General features: G+C 38.2%; 1 protein-coding gene across 4 annotated transcripts in view; it reads left to right on the forward strand.

Moving 5' to 3' along the window:
* The window catches only part of LRCH1 (leucine rich repeats and calponin homology domain containing 1), a 256069-nt gene that overhangs the window by 229493 nt on the left and 12922 nt on the right, over positions 1-13654 (forward strand). For all 4 annotated transcript variants that reach the window (XM_060194835.1, XM_060194837.1, XM_060194836.1 and 1 more), the window contains one exon: positions 2714-2791. In XM_060194835.1, coding sequence (XP_060050818.1) covers positions 2714-2791 — 78 coding nt within the window. The remainder of the gene's footprint in view (positions 1-2713; positions 2792-13654) is intronic.

Raw genomic sequence — 13654 nt, forward strand, 5'->3', positions numbered from 1 at the left:
AAGAATCCACTGCTCCTGGTGACAGTTTTTTTTTCTTTTTCACTGAAACAGAGAAATTGGGAAAGGAGGGAAATAGAAGAGAGAGGATGTTCCAGGAGGTGGTGCAGTGGATAAAGCACTACCTCTCAAGCATGAGGTCTTGACTTCAATCCCTGGGAGCACATGTCCCAGAGTGATGTCTGGTTCTTTCTCTCCTCCTTTCTTTCTCATGAATAAATAAAATACTCTAAAAAAAGAAAATATACTAAAAAAGAAAGAAAGAAAGAAGAGAGAGAGACCTGCAGCATTGCTTGTTAAGCTTCCCTCCCATGCAGGTGGGGCCCATGGGCTTGAACTGGGATCCTTGTTCACTGTGATCTGTGTGCTCTGCTAGGTGCATCACCACCTAGCCCCTAAATGTCTTTGAATTATGACCTTTTGCACAGTATTTAGTAGTTTTTTAAATTAATAATCTAAGTATTTCCCCTTATAATTCAGCATAAATATTCATTTTAAGAACTGATATATTTTAGCTATGATATATGCTGAGGTTAAACCTCTAACCACTGTAATTGTAACAAGTACTTTTCTAACTAAAATTAACTAGTTTTAGAATGGGCCCTTTCTTACTTACAGTGATGGGAAAATTTCTTTTTTTAAATATTTATTTCCCTTTTGTTGCCCTTGTTGTTTTTTATTGTTGCATTTATTATTGTTGTTGCCACTGATGTCGTTGTTAGATAGGACAGAGAGAAATGGAAAGAGGAAGGGAAAATAGAGAAGGGGAGAGAAAGATAGATACCTGCAAATCTGCTTCACCACCTGTGAAGCGACTCCCATGCAAATGGGGAGCTAGGGACTCAAACCAGGATCCTTCTGCTGGTCCTTGTGCTTTGTTCCACATGTGCTTAACCCGCTGCGCTACTGCCTGACTTCTGGAAAATTTCTATGGCTTGAAAACATACCTTTTATCAGCTTTACTGTCCTGGCCTAAATATATATATATATATATTTTTAATTTTTAATTTATGAAATGGAAATATTGACAAGACGATAGGATAAAAGGAGTACATTTCCACACAATGCTCCATATCCCATCCCCTGTCTTGATAGCTTCCCTATTCTTTATCCCTCTGGGAGTATAGACCCAGGACCATTATGGGGTGCAGAAGGTGCAAGGTCTGGCTTCTGTAAGTGTTTCCCTGCTGAACATGCCCATTGACAGGTCGAGTTATACTCCCAGCCTGTCTCTCTCTCTTTCTCTAGGCGGGGCGGCATTCTAGGAAAGCAGGGCTCCAGGACACATTGGTGGGTTTGTCTGCCCTGGAAAGTCTGGTTGGCATTATGGTATCATCTGGAAGCTGGTGGCTGAAAAAGAGTTATAGAAAGCAGAACAAATTGTTGACTAATCCTGAATCTAAAAGCAACAATATTGCAGATGAAGATTTAGGGTCTCCTTTTAGGAAAAAGCTAGTAGGTCTATTTTAGGTATATTCCAAGGAGTCCATGACTTCACTAGTTTTTGCCTGCACCTGACATCTAATATGCAACCTCTCATCTTGGTAGAGCTCATAGTTAAGCACACCACTTCCTCTTTTTCAAAGTTGGAGAGTATTTGTTTAGTCTCCAAACTGAATTGTTCCAACAGACTTGCTTTCTTTCCCTTTTGGAGATTGAGAGTTCCCTTGGTGGGAGGTTTGAGAGTTAGGAAGGGGGATAGAAGGAATCTTTATTTTCCTAAATACCACTTAGATTTTATGATGATTGGGTTAGGTTACTACAAGATGGAAGAAGAGTCATTTCATTCTCACGTGCTATTAACAAGGTAAGGTAGTCTTTGCAGAATATTGTTTCTACATTAGACTACTGGAATTAGGCATGCTTAAAGTGGGATGTTAGAGGGTGGATGGCAGCTCATCTGGTAGAGTGTACACATTGTCCTACACACAAACCTTGGTTCAAGACCCTATTCCCTACCTGCAAGAGGTAAGGTTCAGAAGTGGTGGAGTAAAGCTGCAGCTATCTATACTTCACTGCCCCCCCATCTCTCTCTGCCTCTCACTCTCTATCAAATAAGAAGCAAAAGGAAAAAAAAAATCTGACCACTAGGAATGGTGGAGCTGTGCAGGCACCGAACCCCAGTAATAATTCAGGTGTCAAAATAATAATACAAATGAGATATTAAAACCTAGTAGTAAACCTTACTATGTAAAAAGTATTCTATAAAGTGGATAATTTGTTTATGCCTATTATCTATTCCATTTTAGAGATCTTCTAGTCATGATGAATTTAATTGTAGAGGGTCTCAATTAAGTTTTGAATGTCTCGTCATTATCAATGCTGTTTCTTTGTGATTAAATCCATTGCTTTGGTGGGAAAACTATTAATTACTCTGGTGAATGTAAACCTTAATTTGAAAATATATTTTCTGATTGGAAAAGGTGGTTCCCACTGAAGTTTATGTTGCATGTACATGTGTTCTTCTATGTGCATACCAACATATACAAGTTGGAAATGTTGTTTATCTTTGTATTATGTACACACAGATACCTGTAATCATAGTTGGATAATAAGCAGATCTTATGTTCAGGAAATTTTTGCATAATTTTTATTTGCTTATGTCTTTTCTCTTGAAAAAGCATGCGATTGTTATCTCATTTAGAAAATTGAAGAATATTACTTGTTTGTAAATTCCTTGTAATAATTCATTACTTCTGTATATTTGCATCCATAGCCCAAACTCAGCATGGCGAAATGCAGAAGAAATGTGGAAAACTTTCTGGAAGCATGCCGAAAATTAGGAGTGCCAGAGGTAACATCAAATAACCATGTTTTAGTAAAAAATTTATTTAATATGTATTTGAATTTGCTGAATTGTTATATAGCCATGTATATGCTTTTTAATATTAACTTCTCTTGAAGAATAATATAAATAGGTTATATAAAATTTTAGTTTAAATTGCTAAATCTATCTAACTAAAATGACTAGGTGCTATATTCAAGTGTAAGGAAAAGTAAATTTTAAAGTTTTTTAAATAAGTACATAATTTTAAACTTGGGAAGAATTAGAAACTGCTACAGCTTCAGTGAGCCTATTATGTGGTTGCAGAGTTTTCAGGTTGATGGGTTTCCTTCTTCAAAACTACTAGGCAAAGAAAACCTGTAATTGATTGTTGACTTGCTTTCACTTCCTATTAGTTTTGGGTTTGGGAATTAAAAAAAAAATCAGTGTTGAAAATATTATAATTATTGTTATTACTATTAATAATTTCTATTAATAACTGTGTTACTTTATAGTTAGATGATTATTTACATTTACAGTTCTTCATTAGTCCTATGTTGATCCAACTGAAGTTTCCTATTACCAACTATAGACAAATTGTACTTTTCAGCATTTTCTTCTGTCATTTCTAATATTCTAGAGAACAAGTAACAAGTTATATTATGAGGTAATCCTTTTGAATATTTGAAGGAGATACATTTAAGTTTAATTTTATTCAATCATGGAGCTTAATTATTGAAACTGAGAATTTTTTTTTTCTCATTCTTCTTACCTGCCTCCCTCCAGTTCCCTTTCCTTCTCTCCTACCTTACTTCTTTACTCTTCCTTTCTGCTTCTTAGTTTGGTATGGTTTGAAGGTGAGGGGTTGCTGATGGGGTTTTATTCTATTTAAAGAAAAGGAGACAATTGATAAAACATCTTTAAATTGGAAATGTATCAATAAAAATAATTTTATAAATTCATCTTTTAAAAGGTTGTGCTAGATGTCTTTGTGGTAAATGCAGATGTTTTCAACAATGTTAATCTATGTGTCTATATTATATGTGTATGTTGCATATTGAATATATGTAAACATTTATGAAAATTCTTAAGCATCTACCTTTTAAATAATTTGATCCTGTCATCTGTCATGGGCTACTAAGATTTCCCATGTGTGAATCAAAGCTCTCAAAGCAAGTTTCAGATGATAAATTATTCATGTCTGTACTGGAAAGCATAGATGAGTTATGAACTGATGATCCCTTGTGATTTTTTTACTCATCAAAGTTCTCTGGATGTACAGTGATACTGAATTAAATGTGTGCTTTATCATTTGCTGTGAATAAAGATTGGTGTTTATGATTTCCTTTTAAAGTGGGAAGAGGAAATCAAATTACTATAAAAATGAAGAGAAAATGTTCACAAAACTTTGGAATGGTGTCCATAACAGTAATAAACCTCTCATAATTTTTGACAAGATTGAATTACAAGGAGTAAATGACATTTTTTTATTAATGTCTCGCTTATGTAAATAGAAATATTTTACCTACTTTGTTTTTATATATAATACTTTGTCTATTTTGAAATTATTTTTAAGGGCTGGGAGATAACATAGCTATAGTGCACCAGGCTGACATGCCTCAGGTTCCAGGTTCAGCCAGCAGCACCACCATATGCTAGAGGTGATCACAGTTCTAATCTCTCTCTTATGAAAATTAATCTTTTTGAAAATCATTTTTAGATTTAAGTGATTTTCAAGTTTGTGGTAGGTATATGTGTGTGTAGTGTGTACGTGATTATGTGTATATGTATGTATCCATCCCGATGGATATCCCCAAATTATTTTACTGATAGCTAGAATTGCGTTAAGTTCATTGCTACTTGAATGAACTCATCTGTTGGTTAGGTATTGTTTGAACCTTTTAAACAATATTTGCTCAAAGATGGAAGGACTATTGTAATGGAAAATTAGATATTGTCAGGTGGAAGGCAAATGGGAAAACTTTTAACAGAATGTTGAGAAACAATATTTTGGAAATAAGAAAATATCTTCATATAGGAATTCAATACTAAGTTGAGAGTCCAATGACCTCCTCTCCTTTAGTTGCATATCCATCACCACTAAAGAGGGTTGCCGATTTCAGTATACATGTTGTACACTATAGTTGATGATTTTCACTAATGAATAATTACATCACAAGTCTAGTTGTATAAAGTCACTTACAATTGGACATTCTAAAAGACTTGTACCTTGAAAAGAAAAAAAGCTGTAACATTACTTCTTCAGTTTTGATCAAGTTGATATTTGGGTAACAAAATATCAATACCAAGCATAATTAATTCCCACTTATTTGTGAACTTCTCCTACATTCTTTTTAGATGTTTGTTTATTTATTTATTTATTTATTCATTATTGGATAGAGACACAGAGAAATTGAGAGGGGAGACAGAGAGGGAGAGAGAGACAAAGAGACACCTATAGCATTGCTTCACCACTCATGAAGCTTTCCTCCTGCAGGTGGGGACTAGGAGCTTGAGCCTGTGTTCTTGAGCTCTGTGTCCTTGTGCTTAACCAGGTGCACCACTGCCTGGCCCCTCTGTACTCTTCATTCACAACTTATCTACACATGCATAAGCCACTGAGGTCTTGAATTCTTTATTTTACAAGCTTAGATATCTAGTTGATCATAACAGACCATTCTGTACCAACTCTGCTCCAGTCCTATGTTTGTTGCCTTTTGTAAAAAAAAAAAAAAAAAAAAAGTCACAGCACTATAAGGCAAAGTCAGGGTTGGCAATTTATATAACTTTATTGTGTGTATATATAGTTAGTGAAATAGTTAAAGTGATCTAATTAAATTATTACGTATAAAATAACATTGTAAGATAGAATTCACTTTTTAAAAATTATTCCAGTTGCTATAGTTTACTGTATTGTGCTTAGAATTCTTCATGGACACAATCCTAAGCATTTTCTGTCTTGGGGTTAGTAAAACGTCATACTGTGTGTTAATACATTGGCTCTGGTACAGCTTAGCTGTAAATGTGGCTTTGGACTGGCTGCATGCAGACCTGGAGACAGTGTAAGCCGCTCAGCTTAAGTGCATCAGGTTAGAGTATGAGTAGCAGAGGGATAAGGCAACCTACAAGTTGGGCTGTTCTGAAATTAGAGAGAGCTGGTTCTATATTCTTTAGTTTTTCTTTTCAAAACCTTTTAATTGGGGGGATAATGGATTGCAGGACAGCTATTAAGTCATGAGTACAGTTTCTTTCTTTCTTTTTTTCTTTATTTCTTTTTTTCTCCAGGGTTATCGCTGGGACTCAGTGCTTGCACTAAGAATCCACTGCTCCTGGAGGCTATTTTTCCCCCTCTTGTTCCCGTTGTTGTTTATTGTTGTTATTATTATTGTTGTTGTTAGATAGGGCAGAGAGAAATTGAGAGAGGAGGGGAAGACAGAGGGGGAGAGAAAGATAGACACCTGCTTCACTGTTTGTGAAGCGGCTACCCTGCAGGTGGGGAGCCTGGGGCTCGAATTGGAATCCTTACGCTGGTCCTTGCGCTTCACGCCAAGTGCGCTTAATCCACTGTGCTACCGCCTGACCCCATAACTATAGTTTCTTATCTCTGTGTGATAGGTATCTGCACATGACTCCCACCACCAACCCAAGTCTTTCTTCACCATAGTGTCCTGGGTATCTATTGCCCTCCCCATTCCCTGCTCTCATCTCCTTAAGCCCAGAATATTTTGTTTTGCTGCAGTACACCTTACCTATTAAAAAAATTTCACCCCAATGTTTTGTTTTTCTTGCATTACTTAAATATCAAAACACCACCTGTAAGTGAGATCATCTGGTATTCTTCTTTTGGCTGAGTTCAATTAATGTGATTTCTTGAGAATCCATCTAATATATATAATCAACTTTCTTAACCACTCATCTGTCCTTAGACATCTGGTTTACTGTCTGGAGTTTCATCAGAGCATTAGAAATAGCTCTATCCTATGATATGGCACTTCCACTCCTAGGGATTTATCTAAATAATATAAAAATACCTATCCAGAGGGACCTGTGCACATCTATTTTCATAGAAGTACAGTTTGTAGTAACCCAAACCTGGTTTTATACTCTTGAATTTTCATCCATCACCATAGGCAACAGTTGGAACAGTAAAGTACACTGATTGAAAGGGAATAACCTTTCAGGAAAAGTTGGCAAAAGATTCTAGAAAAAATTTATTGAAGTGGCAGAAGGCTTGTTGGGCTGAAATGGAAATTTGCTTGTAAGAATGCCAATTAAAGATTTTTTTAAACAGACCAGAAATGGCACTCACTACTTTTTCAGTATAGAGGATAATATTTCTTTAGATAGTTCATCAAAGGCAATTTTCCTTCATTTCAGGACCTTTGAGTTTTTGGTTTTGGTTTCCTTTTTCTGTTTTGGCCCAGTTGCTTAACTAAAAGGAAACAAGCTAAGTGCACATCACCTGGAAGGAGAGGAATGAGAGTGAATGGAGTGTCATCTGTCTAAGAGCAGAGAGAATCCACCTGGTATGGGTGATCTAGCACCAACCATGCTGTTAACCAGTTGTGCACCCTGAGACAGACCTCTTTTTTTTAAATTGTATATGATTTTTATAAATTTTTATTTATGGAAATATTGACGAGACCATAGGATAAGGGGTACAATTTCGCACAGTTCACACCACCAGAACTCCGTATCCTGTCCCCTCTCTTGATAGCTTCCCTATTCTTTATCCCTCTAGGAGTATGGACCCAGGGTCATTATGGGGTGCAGAAGGTGAAAGGTCTGGCTTCTGTAATTGCTTGCTCAATGAACATAGGCGTTGGCAGGATGATCCATACTCCCAGCCGAGACAGACCTCTTAAAGTTAGAGGCAGTCATTTGCCTGGCTTCATTTGCAAGTCAGACAAAATTATCAGCTTGAAAATTCACAATGTTGCTAGGAAAAGCCTCTAGATTTGCTGAATTTCAAGCCCTGCCTGTAGTTGTCTTATTAGGGTGAGACCAAATGATTTGGGGTACCACATATGATCTATAGGCCAGATGTGTACTCCCTTTCCCCTTGTTTTAAGTTGTAGAGGATTTTTGGATGGCTATTGATTCAAACTTAGGGCTACTTTTTTTTATTTAGGGCTTTTATAGTATTCACTTAATTGGAGAGAAATCTATGATCTATGAAGCATCAAAAATGTTAGAGAATAGGGGCCGAGTGATAGAGTACACAAAGACCCTTGTTCAAGCCTCTGGTCTTCACCTGAAGGGTGGTGGGAGCAGCACTTCATGAATTGTGGAGAAGAGCTACAGATGTCTCTTCTCTATCTCTGTCTCTTATGCTTTCTCAAAAATTGGCCACCAGAGATAAACAGTGGAGTCATACAGACACCACACCACTAAATTAATGGAGCTCACCAGGAAACTTTTTAAAAAAATTATTGTTATTTATTTATTGGATATAGACAGTCAGAAATCGAGAGGGATGAGTCGGAGAGGGCGAGAAACAGAGAGATACTTGCAGCACTGCTTTACCACTTGTGAAGCTTTCCCTTTGCAGGCGGGGACTGGGGGCTCAAAGTTGGGTCCTTGCACATTGTAACAAGTGCGCTCAACCAGGTGTGCCACCACCTGGCCCCCAGGAAACTTTTTTCAACTTCATTTTAAATAATTAATCTTGATCTTAGACTGTTGATGTAAGGAGCACAGCCCTTAAATTAACAGATTTTTCCTTCTTTAGAGAAGAGACTTAAACTAGACATGTGCTTTGTTTTCTTTTTTTTTATTATTAATTTTTTAATTTATTTATTCCCTTTTGTTGCCCTTGTTGTTTTATTGTTGTAGTTATTATTGTTGTTGTCGTTGTTGGATAGGACAGAGAGAAATGGAGAGAGGAGGGGAAGAGAGAGAGGAGGAGAGAAAGATAGACACCTGCAGACCTGCTTCACCGCCTGTGAAGCGACTCCCCTGCAGGTGGGGAGCCAGGGTTCGAACCGGGATCCTTATGCCGGTCCTTGTGCTTTGCGCCACCTGCGCTTAACCCGCTGCACTACAGCCCGACTCCCATGTGCTTTGTTTTCTAACTGGCCGGTCCTTTATATTCATGACAGTCTCTGGAGGGAAAATAGAGCAGAGGGTTAAGGGCAGATCCTTCAACAATGAAAGACATCCTGACAGTCCAGGTCTCCTTCCCACCTACCTGGACAGCACTAACTCAGGGATCCTTTTAGGCCTCTAGTGGTGGGCAGTGCCCATTCCATTGACAGGACAGGCTACTTCGTGTCATTCAGCTTCTACAAAACAGTTAAAAAAACTCCTAAAGTACATTCAGATGCTGACAATGATTGTGTTAATCTAAATGGTATTATGACTGCGCCTGGTATATTTGAAATTAATAGTGATAACTTTCTACCTTTACACCAATTGCAAGGGTTTAGGAAATTTTGTATATGTACCTGGTAAGATTTGTTTTATTGAAAGACATACTATAAGTTGAAGCTACCACTTCTTGTTTGTTTGCTTGTTTGCTTTAATCCTTAGGAGAGATGCATTCCTTCTCTTTGGCCCTTATGCCTCTTTTTCTTCAGCAATCAATGGCTTTAGTATCAGCTTACGTTATAACCAATAAACAGAATTTTTAGGCTGGGACATATTTACTATTTTATTTCATTTTTTTAAATTTGTGATTTGTTAAAAATAGCCAGTCTCAGGGCTAGGAAAACAACATAATTGTTATGCAAAAGGCTTTCATATCTGAGGCTCTGAGGTCACATCTACTCAGAAGTCTTGAATGTCTTCCCTGAGTATATAGTTGAAGCAACATCTTCAGAAAATTTGGAATTATAATTGTAGCTAAATAAGCTTACTGTCAAGAGATACCTTCTGTTAAGAAAAAATTAGTAATTGGTTTTCACCCATTTGAGTACTTAGAAAACACTTTGTTTCGGGGTGTCTCCCTCCTTCTCCGACAGGGTGTACTCCAGGGGAAAGGTAACGGGCTGGTTCTTTCTCGCTCACCACAGGGGTGACACGAAGTAAAAGACACCAGGGGACTCTTAGCGTGAATCTAGAATCTGAGTCCTTAGAGTCCCAGAATCCTAGAGTCCATTTATTAGCAACGTGGACATGAGTTAAATAGAAAAGCAATGAAGTTAATTATTGTTGAAATATGACAGAAATTACAGGTTTCTTAACAGTCAGCATGCCCCTAAGGTAGGGGGTTGGTATGACAGGAATTGATGAGATACAAGACAGTTATTTTCCATAACACAAGCAACTTAATTATCCAAAGGTATTTGAGAGAAGCATGGGGGTTAAACCCGTAGGGTGAGACAGAGAGAAGATGAATATCAAAAGGCCATATAGGTATTTGAGAGAAGCATGGGGGTTAAACCCGTAGGGTGAGACAGAGAGAAGATGAATATCAAAAGGCCATATAGTTTGGCATTTCTCTTGTCTGGGGTCTGAGGTGTGTGATGAAGTGTGTGATAAGGTGTGTTCTTCTGTGATCAGAAGGTGACTTTGAATGAGTGAATCTGCAGCCATGTGGCCTGCAGTTAATGGAGGGAAGTACTGGGGTTTCTGTGGGCCTGAGAGTCAAGAAGGAAAGAACCAAGTCTGAGTTTCCCCCCTTATGCTCACCTCGGTTGAGAGAGACTTACCAAGAGGTTATCTTCTCAGACCTCCATCCAAAGATGGGGGTGGTTCTCCCTAAGCTCTATCAGGCTCACACATGTTCCCAACAACTTTGTAAGCATGCTAACTCTAACAATTAGAGTTATGTTTAAGTAAATGGAATACACAAAGAACAAGGACAAACATAAGGATCCCGGTTGAAGCCCCCTGCTCCCACCTGCAGGGAGGTCCCTTCACAGGCGGTGAAGCAGGCCTGCAGGTGTCTGTCTTTCCCCCTCCCTGTCTTCCCTTCTCTCTCGATTTCTCTCTGTCCTATTCAGCAACAGCAACAGCAATGACAACAATAACAATAATGACAACAACAAGCGCAACAAAAATGGCCTCCAGGATTCATAGTGTGGGCACCGAGCCCCAGCAATAACTCTGGAGGCAAAAAAAAAAAAAGTAAATGGAATGAAGGGAATAGGCAATAGCTCAACCAGTAGGGCATTTGTGTTGTCATGTGTGAGGCCCTAGGTTTGTGCTAAGGCCTCACATGGGTGCACTATAACACTGGTGGGGGGGGGGGGGGGGAAGAGATGCTCTCCTTGTCTATCTGAAAATTGTTTATAAAAGAATGAAAAAATAGTGAGATCACATGCATGAGGCTCCAACTTCTGGTGCAAAGCCAGTTAAAAAAACAAATAAATATATTCTAAATCTCTTAGAATTTAGACTGTATTACATTCAGAGTTTCTCTACACCAGACCCCTTATACTGACCTGCATATCTGTATGTGTTCACAGTATTTAGTGAGCCTGAACCAACCTTTAATAGTAGTCTGTGCTTTGTATTGATGTATTGATGTTAACAGACTGGACTTCTTGAAAGTAGTATTTCTCCTCCCTGTAGTGGGAATTGACACCCACACTTCCCTCTGGGCACTAAGTTTCTCAGATCTCTTGAAGGAGTTACTAATGCTCTGTAATACAAGCTGACATTTCCTGTCTCTTTAGCACTTTCTTATTTTAATTCTATGGGGGAAATATAATATCAACGCCCCTGTCATTAATAATGAAACTTGGAAAACACAGGAAAGCACAGGGGTAAAAAAGAACACTAAGTTCCCTTAGCAATTTCATCTCTGGTTCCCATTATAGCTTCCCTGCAGGGGCTAATCTAAAAATGATGTCTGGGGTTGAAGGGGGTTGGGGGAATGGGCTTTTTCCTGCAAGATAACCATAGGTCCATGCCATTTCCCTTAGAGATTGTAGCTAAACTGAACTACCAACCATAGACTATGACTATAGGGATTCCCCATTTAAATCTGAATTATGTCTCCCAAATCCGTGAAGTCATGAATATATATCCTGTTAGCGAGCATAAATCAAACCACCATCCACTGTAAGGAAGCAAAGATGTTTATTGACGAATTGCAATCCGGGCCGAGATGGTGACTGGTGTTAGTCTACCAAGCTCGACCCCGAACAGGGCTCAAACCATACAATTTATAGGAATTCAGACTACACTCAGGGAGGGGGAGCACATCACCTTATCAACCTACATCCAATAACAGGCTATAGCAAACACAAGATCCAATCATTTCAAACTTAGCAAAAGCATGATCCATTCAAAGCAAAGCGCGGGCTAGTTTCAAATATAGTAAGATCACACAACCAATAGAATTCAACCAGGCACATCCTCCTGCCATCGGCTATGACCACCCATCCGGTAGACAGCACACCACAAAGTCTGTTCAAAGGTCCTGATAAGGCTTGTCCCCATGTAGGGTCCTTCGAACAATGGGTGGCCTTCACTGATGAGGTCCTGATAAGGCTTGTCCCCAGGCAGGGTCCTTCGAACAATGGGTGGCCTTCACTGATTAGGTCCTGCTTATTCAAGGGGGAAGGGGCAAGGAATTTTCCACCTCATACTACAAGCAACTCATACTAAAAGCACTTAACAAACAACTGCATAAAAAGGGAATTTCAAGGCTACTGCCTTTTACATATCCAGGATGAGGATGGTCTGTGCTTTCTCTCTGAAATGGATTAGTACACTGACAATTACTAAGGAGATCTTACTTCATTTCTATGAAAGTATTACTAGGAAGTAGACCATCTGGTGGAGTATAAACCTAGGAAACTGTATCAAAATATATGCTGGAGACAGAATGATTTGCTTTCGTGAAAATACCACTCTTGTGAAAATCACATTCCAGTTTGTGGATGCGTTCTGTAGTGTCTGCTCTGTTTGTATTTCACTGGTTCAGTATAGCATTACTAGAAAAATATGTATTATAGAAAGCTTTCCTTAGATAGTTACCTACCTGTTAAACTTTTCCAACATCTCTATCAGTGTGAAGTTGTTTTAATTCTTGGGATGATAACATTGGTATCTTAGTCTCTTCAAATCTACTGACAAAAGACGATCTGAATAGGTAGAGTATTGTTTAATAACATCTTTTAAAGTTTTTTTTTTTTTAACTAAAGAGTATCTCAATCTTCACATGTTAAAATAAGATTAGGGTTTTAGGGAGTCGGGCAGTAGTGCAGCGGGTTAAACACACGTGGTGCAAAGTGCAAGGACTGGAGTAAGGATCCCAGTTCAAGCCCCCAGCAGGGGAGTCGCTTCATAAGCAGTGAAGCAGGTCTGTAGGTGTCCATCTTTCTCTCCCCCTCTGTCTTCCCCTCCTCTCTCCTTTTCTCTCTGTCCTATCCAACAATGACGACATCAATAACTACAACAATAAAACAAGGGCAACAAAAGGGAATAAATAAATATATATATAAAAAATATTAGAGTTTTAATATCCCATAGTCCAATTTATATAATACCATCCCTAGTTGGGTGAAGGCACCAGTAATAACAACAAAATCAAGAGCAAATGAGCGAGACAGAATCTCTGAGTTTGAATCAATTTTCTTTTTTTAATGTTTTTTTTTTTACTTATTTTGGATAGAGCATAGAGAATTGAGTGGGATAGGGAGAGAAAGCAATACTATTTCACTGCTTGTAAAGCTTCCTCCTTGCAAGTTGGAGCTGGGGGATTGAACTCTGGTACTTGTGCACGTAATGTGTACATTCTACCAGGTATGCCACCACCCAGTCCCTCGAATCAGCTTTGAACTGTTCTGTAATTTGCATCTGTTTACCACTGAGACTAAAATAATCAGCATTACTGTAGCAAAATTATGCATGCCATACATTTTAATGCTTTCCTAATTTTTAAATATAGCTGCATTTGTGAAATATATTACAAATATTTTCAATCTGAATGTAATATGA

This window comes from Erinaceus europaeus, chromosome 7 (genome assembly GCF_950295315.1).
Source record: "Erinaceus europaeus chromosome 7, mEriEur2.1, whole genome shotgun sequence".
Taxonomy (NCBI): domain Eukaryota; kingdom Metazoa; phylum Chordata; class Mammalia; order Eulipotyphla; family Erinaceidae; genus Erinaceus; species Erinaceus europaeus.